The 23200-nt window shown below is 39.6% G+C and overlaps 1 protein-coding gene across 2 annotated transcripts in view; it reads right to left on the bottom strand.

Moving 5' to 3' along the window:
* Positions 1-89: 89 nt before the first annotated feature.
* The window catches only part of SCG3 (secretogranin III), a 40611-nt gene continuing 17500 nt past the window's right edge, over positions 90-23200 (bottom strand). For both annotated transcript variants that reach the window (XM_025992806.2, XM_025992889.2), the window contains 5 exons: positions 22471-22587; positions 20064-20147; positions 18265-18396; positions 7736-7816; positions 90-3326 (listed from right to left, as the gene is read on the bottom strand). In XM_025992806.2, the coding sequence (XP_025848591.1) occupies positions 3208-3326; positions 7736-7816; positions 18265-18396; positions 20064-20147; positions 22471-22587 (533 nt within the window). In that variant the 3' untranslated portion in view covers positions 90-3207. The remainder of the gene's footprint in view (positions 3327-7735; positions 7817-18264; positions 18397-20063; positions 20148-22470; positions 22588-23200) is intronic.

Genomic DNA, 23200 nt, shown 5'->3' with positions numbered 1-23200 from the left:
AAAGGCAGGCGCCAAACCACTGCGCCACCCAGGGATCCCCGAGTTGTCAGTTTTTTTTAACAAATGGAAAAGTAAAATCAATTAAAAAATTTTTTTGTAAAGATTTTATTTATTTATTCATGAGACATAGAAGGAGAGAGGCAGAGACACAGGTAGAGGGAGAAGCAGGCTCCATGCAGGGAGCCTGATGCGGGACTCGATCCCAGGACTCCAGGATCACACCTGGAGCCAAAGGCAGACACTTAACTGCTGAGCCATCCAGGCGTCCCAATCTTTAAATTATTTTTGAAATAGTAACAGCTTCTCCTCCATTTGCTTTATTATTATATTTGGAATTTTAAAAACATTTCAATAATCTAAAAGCAAATCGATTATAGGTATTAGTAACCTTTGCATTTTCATAATATTTGACCTGATTTGTTTGAGATATGGTATAAACATAGAATATGATCAGAAGGAGAAATTAAAAATGCCATGCTCTGATGCATTGGTGAATTCTAGTTTAGATTTTACTAAGTCACTTTGTAGGGAGTTTTGTAGTCAAGGTGCTCATTTGGATTGAGGGTTAAGTTTTTATTCACATAATTTATCTTTTATCACATGTAAAGGTTATAGCTGTAAATCTTAAGCAAAATATTATTTACAATTAATTTTGGGGGGGGGGGAGTCTTACTTTTTATTCAAGTACCAGGTTAGATAAATCTTTAAACTTCCACAATATCCCCTATATCCCCAAAGGAATGTACTTTCTGTGGGGGCAAACAGGATTCTCCCTTCATTTTCTTTTCCCCATCTTGCTCCTCCAGGTCTTCCCTTAAGCAAGAAACCGGTGCCCATAGATGTCAGTGCAGCAGAGGTTGTAGGACCAGAACTATACATACCCAGCCCTTGAGGTGCATGCATGGGAAACAGTAGTCGAATGCCCTTGTCTTGAATTTCTTGTTTGTTCATAATAGACATAATCCCTGGTGTTTTGACTTCTCTTGCTGTTATCATCTTTGATATAGGGTGATCTCTTGATCGTGCTTTGCTACTACCTGACGAGAGGGAGTTAGTTGGCAGAGGAGAAAACAAAAAGGAAAACAAAGGAAGGGAAAATGTTGTGTATGCAAGGCAAGGTCTAGGCATCTCTGGAGGAACAAGAACTTTAAAAAATGTAAAGTTATCATGTTGTTTAACATGAATTGATCTTAAACTTGGGAGTAAGATAAAAGATAAAAGATAAAATAGATAAAGATAAAAATCCAAAAATGCAACCTAAAAGATGTACTATATGCAGAAATTTAAAATTAAGACTACCATCTTAAAAAATATTCTTCTGAGTATTTCGTTGTTGCCTAAGGTCTACTCTAAGAAGTGTCTGGCCAACACATCTCTCTCCTTCAAGTTATTTAAAACTCAGGATTTGTTGTGGCCACAGTTGAACTGTGTTGGGTCAGAGGACTTTAGTACTGCCTTGGAGGAGTGGACTGAGTCACAAGAAAGCAGGTTTGAGGCCCAGTTTTAACCACTTACTGGCCACCCGAGTTTAAGCACACCCTGTGCCCTTCTTTTTATGAACCACTTTTCTCATTTCTAAAACAGGGCCGATGATCTCCCTTTTGTCTTGGCTACTGCCGGGAGCTAATGAATGTGTGTCAGAAAATACAATAAACCCCTAAACAAATGTCTTATTTAAAAATAGACTGCATAGATATCTAGATTAATTGTAGAAAAGTAAATAGATCAAATGCTTTAATTGTAGCCAGATTTTTTTTTCCTGATGTACGAGCAGCCTATTTGGACTATAGAACAGGGGTGAAGTAGTTGGTCATGTTATCAAAGATGACATTAAAACAATCTGACTCACTGTGTTTGGCAAAGATAGTTTGGGCAGAGGTGTGTTTAGTTCCTCTTGCTGCTCACCAGGGAGTACTGGCTTCTCTAGAACATACTGAGTTTAGTTTTTGTGGGTGTCAGGCTTTGGTATTTGTTTATTTTTACAACTCTAGAGAGGATGGGGAGGAAGAGCAGTGGTTTCCTACTTGTGAGAAACAGCCTCTTACATTACAAGTTCCCCAGCCCTCACCAAAAAGTAGATACCAAGTAGGGGCATTCGAGACAAGTATCAGAAGGTCATTTGAAGTCATGAAAGCTAATACTCAAAGCATTATATAATTTTTAAGATTCCCAACTGAAATATAGAAAAATATGTTATTACTTTATGCTGAATAATGCATTTTCAAAGCATTCTTTGGTTTGGAACCATTGCCCATTAACATTTCGGGAGGACCTTGGGCCACTGTATGTTGTTTCCAGGGCTGTGTTTGTGATGGCAGCTGAAGAGGAGTTGCAGGGACCTGTAAGTTCATTAACATTTTCCTCCCAGAAAGCTCATTTCCCAGCTTGGTCCACAAAGAAGGGAATGACTGTTTTCTCTACTTCTGTTCTACTACTGGGCCCTCTTGCTCTCTGTTGAGAAACCTTGGCCTGGATTAAATTCAGTTTAGATAACTCAGATCTGCATACATACATAGTTTTACTTTGCTTTTGTAGTGTTAATGACCTCATTTTTCTTCTTGGAGAGCACATAGTCTTCTCCACTAATAATCTCCATGTCTGAAAATTCAAGAGTGGGGACATATTGTTAGTGAATCTGGCCAATCCTATGCTTATCTTTCAGGTTCCTTTTTGCACCACTGGGCCTGATAACCAGTAGGAACAGCCAAAAAAACCAAAGAGTTATCCTTTAAGCTAGAGAGGCTTTGAGGAAATGTTAATTTATTTTAACTCCCAAAAGGGAACTGGTAGTGGAAACATCTTGTAACAGACATTCTATGAGGTGCTTTGGTACCCAGCATGCCTTGAAAACAGAACCTCCTAATTCCTGAGGAGGTGCCTATGGGTGTGACACAGTGGGAAGAAGCGACAGTTTCAAGTTCTGTCCATTACAGGTTTTCCAAAGCAATATATCTCTGGTTATAAAATGTAAATCTATAAGGAAATAAGGATTCTATATACAAAATCTTAGCTTACATACGACTTTACTTTTCAGACAGTTTTTATGGCAAGAAAGCTATGTTTAACCACTTCTAAAAGGTTAACTACTGCAATTTCATCACTTTCTAATAATCCTTGGGTAAAATAACTTCAATCACAAAATTAGAAGAAGTGTTATAAGCTATGTTTTCTGAAACAGTCTAAAGACTCCTGGATCTTTTGCCATTTTTACAGGCTGCTGTAAATACGCTTGATGGCATTGGCTTCTTCTTTATCAAGGATGCCTTTCTCCACATAAGCATCAGCTTGTTGGTTGATGAAGTCCCTCATCTTTGAGAGGTCATAATCTGGAAAATATCATTAGAGTATCATGAGCAGAGATCAGGAAAGAGACATCCCATTATAATGATGACCATTAACTAAGAAGCTTTTTATGCAACAACACCAACCACCATTCCATCCCCATCTTTCACATTGGATAACATATTAATTCTTGGCATTTGTTCAGTCTTTACAGTTTAAAATCATGTTTATATGTATTATATTATCTCATTTGCTGTCCATCATCACACCTGCAAGGTGTTCAGGTGGGGAAGTGTTCCTCATTTGACCATAGAGGAAATAGGCTCACAGACCAGGGCTGTGCAAACTTAATATTAATACCAATCATCTGGGGGCTCTTGCAGATTGGTATTCAGTAGGTCTGAGGTGGAATTCCAGATTTTGCATGTTAAATAAGCTCCCAAGAGATGCTGATGCTACTGGACCAGGAATCACATTGGGGTAATAAGATCCTAAAGCTTAAGTGTTGAGGATCACATGGTTAGTAAGAGTTACAAACAGAACCAGGTGTTTCAATTTTCTGCAAATGTTATACAGGTTAAGTGACTGTTGATATAACCCACGTTTTTTTTTTCAAATTAAGAATTACCATGATTTTTCACACTTATCTGATTTATATGCATGGAGAAAAAAAATATATGTATGTATAGTTTTTTTTTTTTTTAAGAGAAGCCTCTTTACAGCTCTTCTGTCCTTCTTAAACAAAAAAACCTGTGTAAACCATCAAACCACCCATCAAAAACAAAGTGATCCCCCAGTAAGGAGGATGCCTGTGGCATGTTTCTGAAGGCTTAAAGAAAACCCACATCCTCTCTTGATGCTTATTTTCTTAAAAAATGGAAAATACAGAAACATGGAAATAAAACTTAAATCATCTGAATTGTATTAATCATATAAATAGCCAGAGTTGGTTTTTTGTTCTACTTTTTTCACTTTTCAAATATATCTCAACCCAGAATTGAGATCACAGTAAATATACAATCTTGTTAACGAGCTCCTTTCACTTCACCCAGTGAGCATCAATATTCTTCAGCAACACCACTTTTAATGGCTACATACAATGCATCCTCTGGATGTACCAGAATTTATGAAGCACGTCTCTTGGGGTTAGACATATGGGTCTTCCACACCATGGCGTACTTGGGGAGACCTCCCTGCCCAGATTTTGAGTTGCCCCGAGCTGAGTTTCCTTGAGAACACACTGTTCACCTTGGCTATAGCAGCCCCTGGGACAGAGCCCTGCCTTCTATCAGGTTGTGGAGGAAAAAAAAAGGGAGAGAGAGGGGAGCAAAAGCCCAGAGCACCCCAGGAAAGGAAAACTCTAAAGAACATCTCTGTAAGTGCCAGGTGTTTATCATATCAAGTGAGTGGAGGCTTAGAGAAAGCCTGTTTCCTCCCCACCAAGAAAGGCATCTGCTGCCTTTTTAGGGCTTGGGCGTTAAGATTCTAGAGATAACTGTCAGCCCTGGGCACTTTACCACCATTATCTGACTCGCTCTTCATGAAACTCCATGAGGTAAGTGAGCATTAGTAACCCCATTTCAGACATGAAGAAACGGGCCAGACGAGGTAAGTCACTTGCTTGGGTCATGGCCGAGTCAGGCTCTGATCCCACGTCTGTTTGTGGGACAGTCACTGCTTTGGCCATTCTACGGCCTTGAAGCAGTGAACATGAAGCAACTATCAGGTGTAGAAGAAATGCGCAGTAAAATGCTCGCGGTTTTTGTTGTTGCTGTTCTTTCTCAGTTCCCTTACTGTCAGGACAAAACAATATATTTGTGTGCTCCTCACAAGCTTCCTGACCGGCTCAAGGGGTACAAAGAGGTGCGTCTTATCACTGGTTCCAATTACTACTGGCCCTCCCGAGTTGGTTGCAGGGTCAACATCTTTGGTGGGACGCGGGGCAGCCCAGGGGCAGATGTGAAGAGGTCTGGGTGATATGAAAGACAAACAGGAAAATACTTAGCTTTCTTCTGAAATGGAAAAACGGCATCATTAAGATATGGCTGTCGCTATGTCTTTTTTTTTTTTTTTTAAAGCACAGATCTTATTTTTAAGGGTGCATAAAGTTTTATTCTCCTCCTCTGCCTATCACATGGCCTTCCTTTTCCTGGATCTGGGAAGGAGACGCCGGTCACTCAGACCCTTGCCCGGCAAAGGGCACCGCAGAGGTTAAGGAAGGTCAGAACTAATAGAGCTAATGGACTCCCCCTCACACAGCTGCAGCCACTGCCGCCCCAGGAACTAGATCCCCACCCACTTCACGAGATGACCGAGGTCAAGCAGAGCACATATGAAGCCAATGGAGGAAAAGCTCTCTGCTTCTGCCTTCAGGAGGGTACCCTGGATGTCACCCTCACTTCCTGGAGGCAGAGGGGAGCATCGAACGCAACACCGTCTTTCAGAAATTTGCTCACAGCGCCTACAAGATGCAAGCGCTAGGGTATCCGTGCTTCCCCAGGTTGGTCATTTCTGGAAGTGGAAGATTAGATCGCAGGGTGTTGTGGGTTATGACCAGGAGTCTGGTTCATGTGAATCAGCAAAAGAAAGAACATAAGTACTCCAAATTGTTGGGCCATAAAGTTAACACTGGCTTCAGAATGTATTTTGGTACCTACTGTATTAGATTGATCCTAAGATCAACATCTTTTTGATTTGAGAGTCTTCACCGTCACTGATGGCACGTTATAATTTTTCTTCCTTAGTGGTGTATGAAACAATGGTGTATTTTTCAGTCAATGACAGGCTTGATGAAATATGGTTTCTGTGAGTTTTAGTGGAACTGACAGCCTGGAAATTCACACCATTTTGAACCACAGTAAATAAAATATGTGTGGAGAGCTGATAATTCTTTCCATCTCACTCCATTTAACAAGATCTCAGGCTGAAGAGTGGCTAAACAGATCTCGTTCTCCCACTGTGCTCTGTCTCTCAGTGGTTCTCGAATTTGGCTACACAATGGAATCGTGGGGAAGGGGAGTTAAAATACTGATGCCTATGTCCTTCCTCTTTCTGCTATAGTGGTCCTGAGATGCCACCTGGGGACCAGGAGCTTGAGGAGCTCCACAGGTGATCTGAATGCACATTCAAGTTTGCAAACACGGCTCATCTCATTTTAAAAGCATCACTTGGCAACTGCTCAGCCAAACACCCGGGAGTCTTACTGACTCCTCTCTCCCCACGTTCCTCTCAAGTTTCTCCATTCTTTATTCCTCTGCCTTGGTTTAAGCCCCATCATTTCTGCTCCAGATCCTTGCCTCCAATCTCTGCCCAATCCTCTGGGGTCCTATTTCTTCAATCTGTAACCACATTGCTTGCGAGATAGATTTCTTAGTTCTTAACCGAATTAAGCCCTAATTTGGGCTCTTCTGACTAAAACTTACCTCCTTCGCAGGGTGCACAAGCTCCTTCCAGATCTGGCTGCTACCCACCTCCTCAGCTTTGGCTGTAGGTCCTCCCCACAAACACCCAGTGTTCCTGGGAAACCGAGTGGCTCTGGTTCCCAGAATGCATGACTCCCTTTTGTTCCGTTATGTCTTGGCACCCAGTGTTCCCTATGCCTTCATCTCTTGTCACTTAGCTTTACAGCAAAGGCTTTTCTGCAGACCTTTCTCCAAGTGCTGGCCATCCCTGCAAAGAGATGGGCCCTCACATTTGTACTACTACACCTGTCTGTGATGGCAGTGAGCAGGGCCACCGGTAGCTCCAGTAATGCTAGGAGCTCCTTGGTGGGCCATAGAGGGCAGGCGGAGACTGCATCTGACATTTCTACATCTCTGGTATTCAGAGCAGAACCGAGTCTCATTCTGTGTTTTCGGGAAGTGACAGCTTTTATGATTGCAGAGTGCATCTCATGTGTGGTCAGAAAATGCCTTTGTTTAAAATACTCTAAGGGCACCTGACATTCAGTCAGTTAAGCAGCTGGCTCTTGATCTCAGCTCAGGTCATGATTTCAGGGTTGTGAGATCGAGCCCCATGTTGGGCTCCATGCTGGGCATGCAATCTGCTTAAGATTCTCTCTCTCCCTGCCCCTCCTCTCAGCTTGCACATGTGCACACACACTAAATAAATAATATTTAAAAAATACTCCAAGGAAAGTCCAAAGTGTTAATTATTGAACGTGGTTGATGAACACATGGGGATTCGTTATGCCATTCTCTCTACTTTTGTTTGACATTTTTTACAATAAAATGTTTTTTTTTTTTTTTTACAATAAAATGTTAAAAGCTCTTTGCTTGAGAGCCTGCTTTGAAAAATAAGGAAATGGAAATTTTATTCCTGCATCTGCATTCTTGAATCTTTTGGGGCCCTGGCAGGAGACTTTAGCCCAATTTGATTGTGAGAAACTTTATTTAACAAGAATCCCTGGCAAATGGGGTGAAATTGGTGATTTACAACCATATTAAATCCTTACCTTCTTTATTTCCTTTTTTGTTATGTTTCTTCAACCATTCAATATTTTTTCTGATGGCTTCCAAATAGGCTTCGGTTTTCCCTGGAAAAGGGAAGAGAACCCATATCAAACACTCACTATCACTGCATTTCTTTTGAAAGATCACACTCTTGTTTGGAACCATAAACACTGACCTTGTGGAGCATTTGTGGTGTCCCTAATGAAGTGGGGTGCATATTTGTGTGCGTGGTGGGGAGGAATGTCGAGGAGAATGGGTAGGGATAGGATTCCAGGAGATAGGACCAGGCTCATGCCAAGGACCCATTACACACACTCACATAAACACACACACACGCGGTCTGAGGTCCTAGCAGAGAAGAGTTTTGATTCAGTTCACTGGATAAGTGGATGTCTTCAATTCTCAGACTGCATCATTTCTGGTTCAGAATGGTTCTTCAAAACTGAGGAGTATTCTCAGGTCAAGAATTAAATCGGAGTGGCAGATACTGCAAAGCCTCCATCAGCAAATAAATGATGTTAAATATGTCTCAGTTTGTGGCTTTGTATAGGCCCTTATGTAAGTCTTCTGCTCAATCTGGTAGGGAACATGGAAAAAACTCAGGTGAAGAGGTGACCTGGGCCTCCTTTCAAGGTTTGGATGTGAACCTTAGAACTCACTCTAGTGGACGCCTGGGTGGCTCAGCGGTTGAGTGTCTGTCTTCGGCTCAGGGCGTGATCCCTGGGTCCTAGGATCAAGTCCTGCATCAGGCTCCCCACAAGGAGCCTGCTTCTCCCTCTGCCTAGGTCTCTGCCTCTCTGTGTCTCTCATGAGTAAATAAGTAAAATCTTCTTAAAAAAGAAAGAACTCACTCTAGTAAATTTCCCCTGAATATAAACACTGTCCCATGGGCCTCAGGTGCAGCGAGAGAAAGCTAGTCGGCACTGAAGTGCCTGCTTCACGATGCCCTTTATATACACTGGGGTCTACAAGTGGGTATTATCAACCACTTAGAGATGAGGAAACTAGCACTCAGGCCAAGTGACTTGGCTGAGGCCACACAGGAAATAACCAAAGTAGAATTTAGACTCTGGTCTTACCAGGTTTCTGCTACCTACACTATCTGAAAGAAAAGCTCTGTCTTCAGACATGGATACTGACGTGGCCTAGTCTTTTTCAAAGAAAGCAACCACACCTGAAACCAGGTTAGGTCTCTAGTACTCAGAAGGTCTGTACCAATGGACCAGGTGGTCTGGAGGATTCCAGATGGCCCGAGAAAAGCCTTCAAAGTCCAAGAGCTCCGCAAGAAGCAATGGCTACCAAAGTTCAGTGGTGACTATGGATTCTGTGCCCCCTTTGAGCCCTGTTACCTCTGGTGTACTGCCCACACTTACTGAGTTACCTGTACTGTGTGCTTAGGATGTGCCAAGGGGTGTGCTTTGCGCTCCAAAATGCGGTCATCTCTTTTACTCTTCACAACAACTTCTTAGGGTAATCTCATTTCATCCCCACTTTACAGATGAAGAAACCAAGGTGAAGAGAGACAAAGTAATATGCTGAAGATCATATGGCTAGCAATTTGGGGAGCTAGGCTTGAGCCCGGGTGCATCTGACTACAGACCATGAACAGTAACACTGCCTTTGGTGTTCCAGTTACTGGAACTGGTGTTCCGGTTTCCACTACAGCATTTACATAAGTGATCTCCTGAGTGAGCATCTTTCTTCCTCATCTTATAAGCCCATACTTGTACCTCACTACTGGGACTCCATGTTATCTGGACCCCAAAAAAGCACAGAGAAGCTCTTGTGCAAAAGCAGTGAATGGAGAAGGGAAGAGATCCACGATTTTCAGCTCCTATTCACTGCAACCACCTGTATAGAAAAAGTCTTTATTTCAGTGCTTTGTTTTTAAGAATGTTGGAGTATGTGAAAGACCAAGTCCTCCTGGCTGATGTTATAACATTACAGTGAATATACTGAAATTCATTGTCTGTTGCCTGTTTGTTGAGAAGGTCAGTTGGATTTGTTAACATAAAAACAGTGTTCTCTATTTCAAATTAACTCAGATAGAAACGGCATTTTGAACAAAGAAACAAATTTTAGTGTAGACTATTTCTAAAGAATGCAGCTTCATTGTTTTTTCAGAGTTTAAATCAAATTAGTAGCTCTTATAGGACTAACATAGATAATTTGTCATTAGCACACTAATTAGGGCTTCTGAAACTTTTAAGGATGTTTGAAAATGGTCTTGTTATTTAAATGTTAAGCATTTGCCCCACAATCTTATTTATGATATATTATCATGTGGAAAGCTTAGTCAAGAAAAGGAAAACCTGGGTCACCTGGGTAGTTCAGTCAGTTAAGCATCTGCCCTCAGCTCAGGTCATGATCTCAGGGTCCTAGGATTCAACCCCACATTGGGCTCCCTGCTCAGCAAGGAGTCTGCTTCTCCTATTTCCTCTACCCCTTTACTGTGCTCATGCTCTCTCTCTCAAATAAATAAACATTTTAAAAAAAGTATTCAACATACGGAGAAATAAAAATTATTTAAAAAAAAAGGAAAACCTGAACTTAGCCTCTGTATAAATACTGTGTTAAAAGTCTGAATTGCGGGATCCCTGGATGGCGCAGCGGTTTGGCGCCTGCCTTTGGCCCAGGGCGCGATCCTGGAGACCCGGGATCGAATCCCACATCGGGCTCCCGGTGCATGGAGCCTGCTTATCCCTCTGCCTGTGTCTCTGCCTCTGTCTCTCTCTCTGTGACTATCATAAATAAATAAAACTAAAAAAAAAAAAAAAATCTGAATTGTAAGAGCACCTGGGTGGCTCAGTCGGTTAAGTGTCTGACTCTTGGTTTTGGCTCATGTCAAGATCTCAAGGTTGTGAGATTGAGCCTTGCATTGGGCTCTGTGCTTGGCAGGGAGTCTGCTTAAGATTCATTCTCCCTCTCTGTTCCTGCCCCTGCTCCCTCTCTGTTCCTCACCTAATGATGGACAGAATTGGTAGATAAATACCCAGTTTCCTTTTGCTTCAGGAACATTCCATACAGCCTCCCAGAGATCCCCAGTGGGACTGAGCCCCAACTGTCCACAACTGAAGGCCACTTGTGAGTCCACCTTATATGCGCTTCTTTCCTCTCCCTGTCTCATGTACCTCTTCCCCCCAGTGGTGTTTCCTGGGGTCATCTCCAGTCAAACTTGACCTCAAATCCTTCTCTCGGCATCTGCTTCAGAAGGAATCCAACCTAAGGCAATTTTAAATGGGGGACTTGGCATCATCTTGTTGGGTTGCTTTTTGCTCGGGAACCAATTTCCTGAATGTTAAATTTTAGGGGCACCTGGGTGGCTCGGTTGGTTAACCATTTGCTCTTGGCTTAGGGTATAATCACAGGGTCCTGAAATTGAGTCCTGCATCAGGCTCCCTGCTGAGCGAGGAGCCTGCCTTTCCCTTTACCTCTCCCTCTGTGCCTCCTCCAGCTCATGTGCTCTCTCTGTCTCTCTCTCAAATAAATAAATAAAAATTTTTTAAAAATGTTAAATTTTAAAAAGGATGAAATGCATGAAAGTAATTTCATTCACCATATTGATATTACCAACCCATAACAGAATGAGTTTACTGCAGCTTATAGGAATCTATACCGCAATCCATAAAAAAAAAATACTGTCTTGTAGATCATAACAACATATGATTAGGATAGTTTCTCTAGTTTATTGTTTAGGATTGATTGATTGATTTATTTATTTATTTATTTATTTATTTATTTATTTATTTATGAGAGTGAATGAGTGTTGGGGGAGAGGAAGAGGTGAGAGAGAATCCTCAAGCAGACTCTGCAGCACTCCATCCCACAACCCTGAGATCATGACCTGAACCCAAACCAAGAGTCAGATGCTCAACCGACTGTGCCACCCAGATGCCCAGTTTTTCTAATTTAAAATACCCTCATCCCCCTCTTTTGCTTTTTTATCCATTGCACTTATCACTTTCTACCAAATCATATAATTTATGTGAGCTTATTGTCTTCCTCCCTTAGAAATATTTGTTAGCTGATAAAGCCTGACATGTAGTCTACCAATAAGTATTTGTCAAATAAGTGAATGGGTAAAGGCTTCTTTAGATGCCAAATTGTAATCAGAAGGATACAATTTTTTAAAAGTATAAATGGTATAGATTTCTTTTTTTAACCAAAAAAAATGAATTATTTGAGAAACTTGAAGTTTAATGAATTCTGAATGGATAGTTATAGCAGCCACAATTTAAAATACCTACAAATAGGCTAGACATACTATATCCATATACCATTTAATCTTCAAGACCTCTATGAAATTAGCATTATTATTCTCATTTTACTCATGAGAGAACTGACACTTGGAGAGGTTAAGTGACACATCCAAGGGGACACAGCTGAGTAAAAATCAGAGCCTGGTCTTGAACCAGAATGAATCCAGAGCCTCTACTGTGTGTAGCTGGGTAAAATCCACCTTTTAGACTAGAAACGATTTAGTGCCTGTGGTTAACAAGCTGGCCAAAAGGCAGTGGTTATCAATCTTGGCTGCACACTAGAATCACTTAGAGAAGATTTTTAAAAATCCTATGCCAAGGTTACTGTTCATACCAATTAAATTAGACTATCGAGAGTTGAGGCCAAGCATCATTAAAAAAAAATGGTCTTGAGGGGATTCACATGTGGGGGAATTTTGGGAATCACTGCCACCAGCATTGAGACCCCCATACATTTACCAGAGTACTGGTGACAAGGTGAATAAAGTCAGGTGTCCCTCTGCTATTGGAGAGAAGCAGCTGGTTCCGGTTTACATTTTCTCTTCTCGGGAGCTATAAAGCAAATCTTTTATTTACACAGTATGCAGTAAAAGCCTATGAGAGTCCACTTTGGAAAGCTGGACTATTTTTTTCAAATTTATTTCAGTTTCCTTTGGAAAAAAATAGCTCATGGTTGAGGTAATATGGCACAAGCTTTAAAACATATGCTGAAGCAGATGGGAAGAGAGCCAGAATCGAGACACAGCCCTGCTTTTCTGGCTGTTCTGGTTTTCAGCAGTGAAAAAGAAATACCCTTTCTTATACATCAATGGCCCTGTGATATATACTAACCTGATCTGTCCCCCCAGCCCCGTATAAAAACAACAAACTTGTAGAAATCAATAGAACTAACCTATTGAATACTGAACATACTAAAGATATTAGATCTTAAGAGTGTTTATGAAAGTTAAGTTTGCTACCCTTAAAATTCTGTAAAGATTAAATGATTACAGTTTTGAACTGCATAAAACAAAGTAAGTGATAATGGTATCACAGATGCCAACATGGGCCTCACAAACATTCAATTCAAGAATTCCTGTACAATGATGACATTTTACCAGCCCCAAAGAAAAGCTCAGATGAGTACTGGATAGGAGTCAAGGGAAAAGGGTTCAAGGCCTGGCTCTGCCACTCTTTGGCTAGATCTTGGGTGAGTCACTTCAACTTCTGAGCTTTGGTTTATTTATTTATAATTTAGGAGTAAATTCAAAAAATAAGATTTATGGTTTCTACATATGAAAAGAAATTCTCCTTTGCTATCCTTGAAAAACCTATGTTGATGGTAGGTCTCCTGTGTCTGCCCTTAACTCCTGGCACACTTGCTGACTCACAGGGGAGAGACTGGACTTACTATTTTTGGACATTCTTAGCAGAATGCCTTGGGCTTGAATAAAGGCACAGATTTTCTCCTCTTACGTTGCTTTAAAAATAACAGCATCCACAAGAGTTAGCCAATTTTTAATTAAAGAGGCTACCTTCTCTTTTCTGGTTTCTGTAAGGAAGATAGGGGAATGGTAGGCTATTTCGGTGAAAGATGTCTTAAAGATCAGTTTTTTTCAACTATTTCCATTATCTGGCCACAAACTTGACAAAGGACACCTTTGGAATGAGTTTATGGATATGATAATGCTTATCTTATCCCTTGGATGGTTTAAAAAAAAAAGTTTTTTTTCAGTGACTCATAGAGCAGGAGTGAATGAGTAAACATCAAATTGGCAAATAGAGCCACACTGAGATAATGGAATAAAGTTTTAAAGTACATTTCTTTAGTCTCCAGAGAGCAATTTACTTGAAAACTTAGGCAATTTTATAAATACTGTTGAAATTAGAATAAATTTGACTTCATTGGCATATCCCTGAATATAGGAATAATTACTGAATCACTCAAATGATTGTACCAATGAGAAATCAGTATTTTAAAAGATTATTCTTAATGTGAATACCTGTAGAATCAAAGAGTTTAAATAGTCTAACTCAATTATATTCAAAAGTGGATATACCATTTTTCATCATTGGTAATTATATTTTGTTACATTAAACCTAAAAAGAGAGCCATGGAAACATGCTCTGTAAGTTGAAGGGTGATATAAATTTAAGGTATTATTGCTATTCCTATTCCCATTATTATTCCTATTCTTCACAGGATCCAGCATATGCTTGGCATGGTTAATAAATATTTGCTGAGGTTTGATGGGGCCATCACCCCACATCACCAGACCAAAACAAACTTTTTATAGATACTCATGACAGTGTGCTCTGCTTATAATTATTTTTTTAAGTGGTTTTAGCTGGACTATTACCTCATTCCTTGCTCTGCCCTGTAATGCCTTCCAACTTTCTCTCTGTTCTATATACTCCTAACTCATCAATCAGGAAGATATGTGCACATGTATGTAGCTTGTGTTATACTTGCCTACATATGGGTTAAGAACCATTCTCAAATTATTTCAAAGCTTGCTTGGGTCCTCAGAGGTAAGAATTCTTTTTTTTTTTTTTAAAGAATTAATTCTTATGTTACTTGTATAGGTCTACTTCCTGAGCACAGTGCCAGGCATGCTATCAGGATAGATGTTTATTTATAATTGAATACATGTCTCAGGAAACCCAGTAAACCCTGTTTTTACCCACATGGATTCTTTTATTTTTCTGTCCAGAGACAATATGTGTTGTCTCAGTGGGTTTTATAATAGAGAAACAAAACAGCCTCTGAAAAAATACAGCAAAGCAATTGTCAATATAAAAGTATATGTCATAATATGCCCTTTTGGGGATTACATACTTTTCAAGAAATGTTGGCCCTTGGCTTAAGCTGAGGCTGATATTCTCTAAATTGTACTAAAATCAGTTTTCCTTATCTCAGAGTAATAGGAGTCAGGGGTATGATGAATAAATTAAATCTCCAAATAATGGAAAGGAACTAATTTTAGCTCCAAATCCCTATCCTCTAATGTTTCGTGAGAGCCATTACAAACAAAAACACTAAATGGACAGAGTTTTACTCTTTTCTCCCTATTAGTATCTGATGGAATTCCTAATGGGAAAAGAAATCTGACCTCATTAGTCTCTAAACACTCACATCCTAAATAGGAATAGTAGGCTACCAAGAACTGACTCCTTTATGTTTCTTTTTTTATACAGTGTTTTCCTAAAATAAGCAGACACCTGTCAGCATCCATTCCCATGGATATTGGCATAGTGGTCATAGAAGGTGTTGTCTTAAGCCCTGATCATACTGCCTCTGCAAGTCAAGGGTCTCAGATATGGCTTACTGTCTTTGGGAAATACAGTCATTACACATGGGTTGCTCCCAGAGGAGATGACCCAGGTATGCTGGTTTCCTGTGGGGGTGAAAAGCAGTGCTCTGTCCTGCCCAATTCCTGGCTTTCTATCTCAGGTCACAGGACTCTTTTCCTGGTTAGCTATCTTTTAAAGGTTTACCACTCATCTTCTACCTCACATCCATCAGTGTTGATGAGGATGTGGAGAAATTGGAACCCTTGCACACTCTCGGGAGGAATGTAAAAAGGTGGAGCCACCTATGGAAAACAGGACGGTGGCTCCTCAGAAAATTAAAAGAATTAACATATGATCTAGCAATTCCACTTTTGGGGATATTCTCCCCAAATCGAGTGTAGGGTCCCGAGGGGATATTTGTACACTTGTATTGACAACAGCATCATTTACAATAGCCAAAAGGTGGAAGCAACCTAAGCATCCAGAGACAAATGGACAGATAAACAAAATGTATATACATGCAATGGAATATTATGCAGCCCTAAAAAGGAAATTCTGACACATGCTACAACATCGATGAACCTTGAGGACAATAAGTGAAGTAAGCCGGTCACATATGGTATGATTCCACTTATATGAGGCTCCTGGAATAGGCAAATTCACAGAGACAGAATATAGAATGGTGGTTGCCAGGGGCTGAAGAGGAAGAAGAATGGAGAGTTTTGTTTAATGAATATAGGGTTTCAGTTTTGCAGGATGAGAAGAGTTCTGAAAATGGACAGTAGCAGTGGTAACACAATAATATGAATGTACTTAATGCCACGGAGCTGTACACTTAAAATGGTTAATATGATCATTTTTATGTTAAATGTATTTTACTATAATTTTTTTACTATAATTTTTTTTAAAAAGACATTCAAAAAAATTTACCACTCATCCAGAGTAGACCTAGGGAAGTATCAAGGCAGTGTGACTCACTGGTCTACAGAGTCAGCAAACATGACATTTGTATTACCAATTCCTCCCTTCTTATGGCCCTTGATAAACATTACTAATTAATCATCCCAAGTTCCTTCCTCCCAAGCCCAGATGCAATATCATAACCTTTCTCAACACAGGCTACTATGCCAAATTATTAGAGCTGATCCATCAGCTGCATCGATGTAGGAGAAAATTGTGATGGTCTATGAAATCTGTGCTAGAGAAAAAAAATACAATGATATAAAGCTTCATAAAATAGGAAAAATCAACCTGAACTTGATATATTAAGAAAAAAATGATATTTCCTATCTCAAAAAAGTCCCAATAACTGAACTAGAGGCAGTACTTTTGGCCCACATTACTACCCATTTGAACCCATATAACCCAGGTTCAGGTTTCTATATTTTCTACAAAAAGGAACTAGAACTCTGTGAAGCAGGACCTATTATCAAGTATGAATATGAATATGTACTTGTTTCTATCTGTATGAGCAGGTGAGACTAGGAACCTGTAAGTAGGCCAAGTAGCCCCTTCAAAATGAAGAGCAATACGATGAACATAAGCAGCTTTTGTGGTTTTAGGTCATCCAGAAAGGAATAAACGGAGCCCCTCAGTTCATTAACACTAATGATTACACGTAATAAATAATGAAAAGAGAGCTCAATGGCATATCTTCAGATGATAGATTAGCTGGATGTCACACTTCCCCTGGCCTTGAGAGAGCCAAAACTGGGGACCCACTCCTCCAGTTTCTATGGAATAAAATCTCTAGATGACCCTACTAATGAGACACTGATAAGATATAAGTAATGTATATTACTTATATTATTACAATTATTATATTATTACTATTATATTATTACAATTATACCATAGAAGTCAGTATATCATAACATCAGAAAAATTAGTTAAGTTTAAGCCATCTGTTCACAACTTCTGGTAAAGACATTGAGTTTCAGCAGAAGAGTATCTATCTGAGGGGTAGATACACCCTCCAGGATGTAACAAGCAGACTTCATAATAAAAGGGTTTTGAACCATTGGACTGTGCAACCAGATTCCACATCCTAACCTGAAATCAAAGGGTCAATGACTTAGAACTTGCATCCTCAGAGGGTCTTCTTTCTTTCTCCCCGCATCCCCTAACACCTCCCCCAATAGGGTCTTTTTCTTTAAGCCTGTAATAAAATCTCTAAAATCCTAGGAAGAAGTAAATTTTATACCACATAGACTTCTAAGGCAGAGTAGAAATTGGACCACAGGCATGTGTAAAAGGATAAAAACATAAGTTTTGTAATTATTGGGCTAGTTTACTGTGTGCTTTTGTGCTTTTTAAGATATTCAGGTTATTTAAGGAAATGTGATTTATTGGATTTGTGATTCTTTTTTTTTTTAATTTTTATTTATTTATGATAGTCACAGAGAGATAGAGAAGCAGAGACACAGGCAGAGGGAGAAGCAGGCTCCATGCACCAGGAGCCCGATGTGGGATTCGATCCCGGGTCTCCAGGATCGTGCCCTGGGCCAAAGGCAGGCGCCAAACCGCTGCGCCACCCAGGGATCCCTGGATTTGTGATTCTTAATCAGGTCCTTAAGAGTGCTTGTCTCATTTCAATCACTATAAATGATCGAGGAAATTTGCTCTGTTAAGTCCATAAATTTTGGTGACTTTGTTCAATAAGTAGTATATGGCTATTTGGGGAATGTTAATTATGTTTAAAGAAATACTGCTTAATAAATTATAAATTAGACATTAAACAATGTACGAATGGTCATAAGTATTCTTCTCCAAGCATAAAAATCCACTGGACAGTAAAGACCATCAGAAGATGAAACCAATTTGCCATTCCAGGAGACTCAAGACTGTTAAAGAAGATTGTTATTCAAATAAAGATATCATGTGCTGAATCTTTTCTATACAGATGGTGCCAATTTCTCAGATTTGGTGGGGCTTGCATTTTTGATCAACTTATGTGTGGTGCCAATTTCATTGCCACCTTAGAGCTGTTGATTCCATACCTTTTGGCTCATCTGTCTTTCCTCTTGGGTTATCATCTTTTGTGGAATCTTTCAAGGTTCCGTATTCCTTTTCCATCTTAGCTGCTTCTTCCTTGGTACTATCTGTTTCTTCATGACTCTTTTCTGACGGTGCTGTAATCAGATTGTGCACCCTGTGGTTATAACCCTATTTCCTATTAATTAATTCATAATGTAGAAATAAGCTTTATTGAAAAGGTACAGTTTAAGGTCAGATAATTTTTCAGGCTGAAAGGGGTCTTAGTGATTATCTAGGCAACTCCCTCCAATTTTGCAGAGGAAGAAACTGAGGCCACAATGGGGAGGGATGTGAACTGAGTCGGCAAAAGAGCTGGGCCATAGCCTTAACTTGCCAGATTGTGGTTTAGTGTTCTTTCCCTTCTGCTACCATGTCGTTGGAGCACAGACTATTTTCTTTACTATAATCAGTGTAGGCAGTCAAGTAGGATATCTCAGGTCCCAAAGTAAGGTTGAATCTCCATTACAAAGTAAGATAACTCTGTAGTTGTTCAATTTCTCCATGATGTTGTCTTTTTGAAGAACACTCTATAATTCGGAGTAGCATCTAAGAATTTGGGGCTATGGCAAGACTTCTTTCCTTTTGCCTCTTTCTTCATACTCCCTTATCCATGGTCGCCCTACTGCAAAGAAGAGAACTGGACCCTTGCTGTCAAGATGGGATTATCTTTGTTCACTTGTGTACTTAAATATAACTAATTTCCATATCAATTATACTTCAAAAAAAAAAAAGTGAGAAAACAAGAATTGAAAAAAAAAAACTGCATTTCTCCTAACAATCTTATGTTGAGTTAAAAACATCATAAACCTTAAAGTAGCTAACTGCTTGAAAGCAACTATAATGTATCCCTGTTGTAAGTAAAATAGGAAACGTCAAGCAGCCTAACAAATGCCTTCGCTTTTTCAATAAAAGGGTTATTACTATAGAAAAAAGAGGAAAGAAGAAAGAAGTCAGTTGTTTCCTCATTATGCAAACATCCATTCCTAGTGCTGTGGTCTCTCTATTTTTTGATGTGCAATTTTTTTTCCATAGTTGCAGTACAATTTTGTTCCTTGCTTTTGCCATTAACATCATTACAGAAAGATGTTTCCAGGTTATTAAAAACTACTTGGAAACATCATTTTAAGGTGCTGCGTAATGTTCCATAAAATATATGTACATAACCTTTGTGATAGGAACACAAGATTAAGCATATGAACGTGTGATTTTTGTCTTTTTGTTCCTCCCTCCCCCCTCAAAGCAAGCTCCTTTGCACAGCTTGGTTCCGTAGCGTGATGGGCAGAGATGCACAAGTGAAAAACCAAGAGAAGGGGGTAAATCACATTACCCAGGGGCACAGATTGTCTCAGAGGAGAGAGAAGACTTGGAAGGGGAGAGCCAGGAGAGGGGCAGCACAGAGTGGATGCATGATCAGGGATAGTGCACTGGAGAAATGGTGATATTAGAAGAGGAAAAAAAATGCCTGAAGAAGATTTGCAGGAAGAATTGACTCAGTTTTGTGATACAGTCTCCTCCCTTCCCTATCAGCGACCTCCTAAGAATCTTCCGGAAGACCCGCATTTCTCTTCAGTGCTCCTTGGGATCAGATTTCTATGCTGAGTCTAACTGCAAAATAGCCAAGGTTATAGCTACTTGGTCCTCTGGTTGGATTTCAGATTTTAAAACTTTTGAAATCTAGAATTGTTGATCAATGTTTGTTGAACTTATTTACCACACAAAGAGCAATTATGCTCAAAGGTAGAAAAAAAAAGTTAAATCATACCTGGGAAAAGTTTGCTTTTATTGTCAGTAACGTTTTTTTCTAGCTTGTTCTTAGTCTGAAGAGCAATAGTTTCATCCAAGTTTTCTGGAGGGAGGAGGGAAAGAAATATGAAATATAATTTTATGTCCTGAAAGATGATACCAAACTTCTACTAAAACTGTTTAAACCTCATCAGAAATATCACAAAGCATTAACACTACAATTAAGATGCTTAGACATGGATCTTATTTCTAGGAATGCACTATTTGGGATCCTTAATTCAGCCTCCTACTCAGTTAATTGCGGAAGTCCCTTCTACATCTCTGTGGTCGCTGCTAGAACACATCCGGGGTTGAACTTTTAATGGGAACCTGTGGTTTGGACTTCCTCAACACCTTCTGGTAACTACACCTCGATTTTCCTTTGGAGAACCCAGATCATTTCCATTCTCAGCACATTTGACTCAGGAGGGGACTAATAACCCAAGCCTGGCTCCTCAGGGGCTCCACCACGCTGGGCTGAGTGGTTGGTTCAAAGGGGAGCTCCTGACACAAGCCAGGACAATGAGATTCAATGCTGGGACCACTGGGAGAAAGAGGATCTTTTCTTGCCAGGATTGCTGTACTGTGAGGATGGAGATTGCCAGCCATCTTTTTCCCATAACAGAACAGCTTGTCTGGAATGAATCAACACATGGAAAATCAGTGCCAGGAGATGGGGAGGGACAGATTCTTCACACTACTGGTGGACTTTACAAACCCAATGTCAGACTACCCACCCCCCCCCCACACACACACACAACTCTCCACCCCTAGACTCCTCAGTTACATGAGGCAATGAATGCCTTTTCCACTACCATGCTGCATAGCACAGTTATAAACAGTAGTGGAAATACCTACCTCACATCTAAGCCCTGGTGGCATTTCTAATCTATTTCCATTGGATGAATTACTTCAGTGTGGAATTTTGGAGTCATAGGGTATTGGTATGAAACAATGACTGATCTAAAACAATTGCTTTTTTCTACTGTTGAGCAAAGCCGGGCACAAAACATTACATATGATGTGAGCTCATTTTTTGTTAAACAAGATAAAACAAGGAAAGAAACAACAAAGGTATATACATATGTGTATGTGTGCGTGTGTGCAAAAACACACAAATATCTAGAAGGATGTACACCAGAACATTACCTGGGTACCAGTATTATGAGTGATTTTTTTTTCCTTTTTTTAAACATCATTTTGCATTGACTGACTTTTAAAAAATAAGTATGCTCTTTTGTAATCAGAAACAAAACAGGTAAACGATTCTCATGTGGAAAAAAAAATGGAGTTCATAGAGAGTCTTCTGGATTATTCTGTCCTATGAGATTTTTCTCTTCTGTCTAATTCTCCCTCCTCTATCAGAGATCAGAGTAAGGGGCCGTGAGGTCATCTTGCCCAAAGGACATCAGGGAGAAATGGTATGTGTTGATTAACTAAACCAAGCAGGAAAACCAAAGGCTTTTTTTTTTTTTTAAAAAAAAAAAAAAACAACCTGTATGCACAGAGAATGTCCAAGCTTATCTACAAAGTCCAAGGAATCAAAGGTCAGCAAACTTTTTTGGCAAAAGGCCAGATAGTAAATATTTTTTGGCTTTGTGAGTCGTATGGTCTCAACTGCAACTACTCAACTCCGCATTGTAGCACAGAAGCAGTCATAGACAACATTGAACAAATGAGTGTGGCTATATGCCAATAAAATTTTAGTTACAGACCCTGAAATGTGAATTTTATATAGCTTTCTTGTGTCACAGAATACTATTCTTCTTTGTTTTTTTTTCAAACATTTAAAAATGTAAAAGCAATTCTTAGCTTGGTTATACAAAAATAGGTAATGGGCCAGATTTGGTCCATGGGCAGTAAGTAGTTAACCAGCCCCATCATAGATCACAAAGTCCTTTATCTTACAGATGCAGAAATTGAGGTTAAGCAAGGTGAGTGCCCTCCCCCATGGGACAGAGCTGGTCTCTGGCAGAGCTGGACCAGGAGGCATCACTTCTGCTGCTCAGTCCACTGCTCTTTCCTTCCCACCACACACAGACCTCACTAGTTAAAATCAACTATTTTAGTCTTCGCCATCCAAACACAATTGAGAAAAAGAATCAAATTTTAATAAAACTATTTCCATGAAGATATCTAGAAAATGTTAATAAGGCAAAGTGTAATAAATATGGCATGTTTGTACTCAAGCTATATCTATAAAGAGTTGAAAACTTCTGGTTAATTTTATCTGTATGTATTATCAAGCTGGTCAGTTCCGGTTACTCAGATGATTCGGGCTATTTTGGCATAAATGATCACATTTGTGAGGGAATTATTGCCAAATCTCTAATTCACTTTGGACAATGAAAATTCTTACAGTAAAACAAAACAGGTAGGACTCTCACCAAGGTAGGAAACGCCTTCTTCTGGAGATATTGTACCATATTTTACCATCATCTTCACAAAGTCAATCAATGTTTTCATGATAGTAATCAGTGTTTCTTTCTCTTTTGCTTCTTTTTCTATATAAAAGGACAAAATACTTTAAAAAATATTTTATTTATTCATGAGAGGCAGAGAGAGAGAGAGAGAGGCAGAGACATAGGCAGGGAGAGCAGCAGGCTCCTTGTGGGGATCCTGATGTGGGACTTGATCCCAGGACCCTGAGATCACGACCTAAGCCAAAGGCAGATGCTCAACCACTGAGCCACTCAGCTGCTTCCCTGCTTTTTTAAAGATTAAGATAAAATAATTAAAAACAAAAAACCAAAAAACTAGTGGAGTATAGCTTCCTCTTTCAGTGTTAGTTTATGAAGTATGGCATTTATTGTAATATTTCTCCTTACATTTATAGCTGAAACCACATATATTTAATTTATAAAAAGTCTAAGATTTGATTGGGAATACAGGATAATGTACAGGTGTACTGAACTTTTCCAGAAATGGGCAATTATAACTTCTCCAAAAAGATTTACTTTAATCTAAAATATTTTATTAATAGGGTAGAAAACCTGAGGTAATATGAACTCAAAAAGAAAGAAGATTCATGATCCAACAGGTTTTTCTTTACTCAGGCTATATGTTTTTGAGGGCAAGAATGACCCCATTAATCAAACTTAATATTTGAAAATAAAA

This window comes from Vulpes vulpes, chromosome 15, assembly GCF_048418805.1.
Source record: "Vulpes vulpes isolate BD-2025 chromosome 15, VulVul3, whole genome shotgun sequence".
Classification (NCBI taxonomy): domain Eukaryota; kingdom Metazoa; phylum Chordata; class Mammalia; order Carnivora; family Canidae; genus Vulpes; species Vulpes vulpes.
The sequence above is the reverse complement of the archived record's forward strand: the minus strand, read 5'-3'. Positions and strand labels throughout refer to the sequence as shown.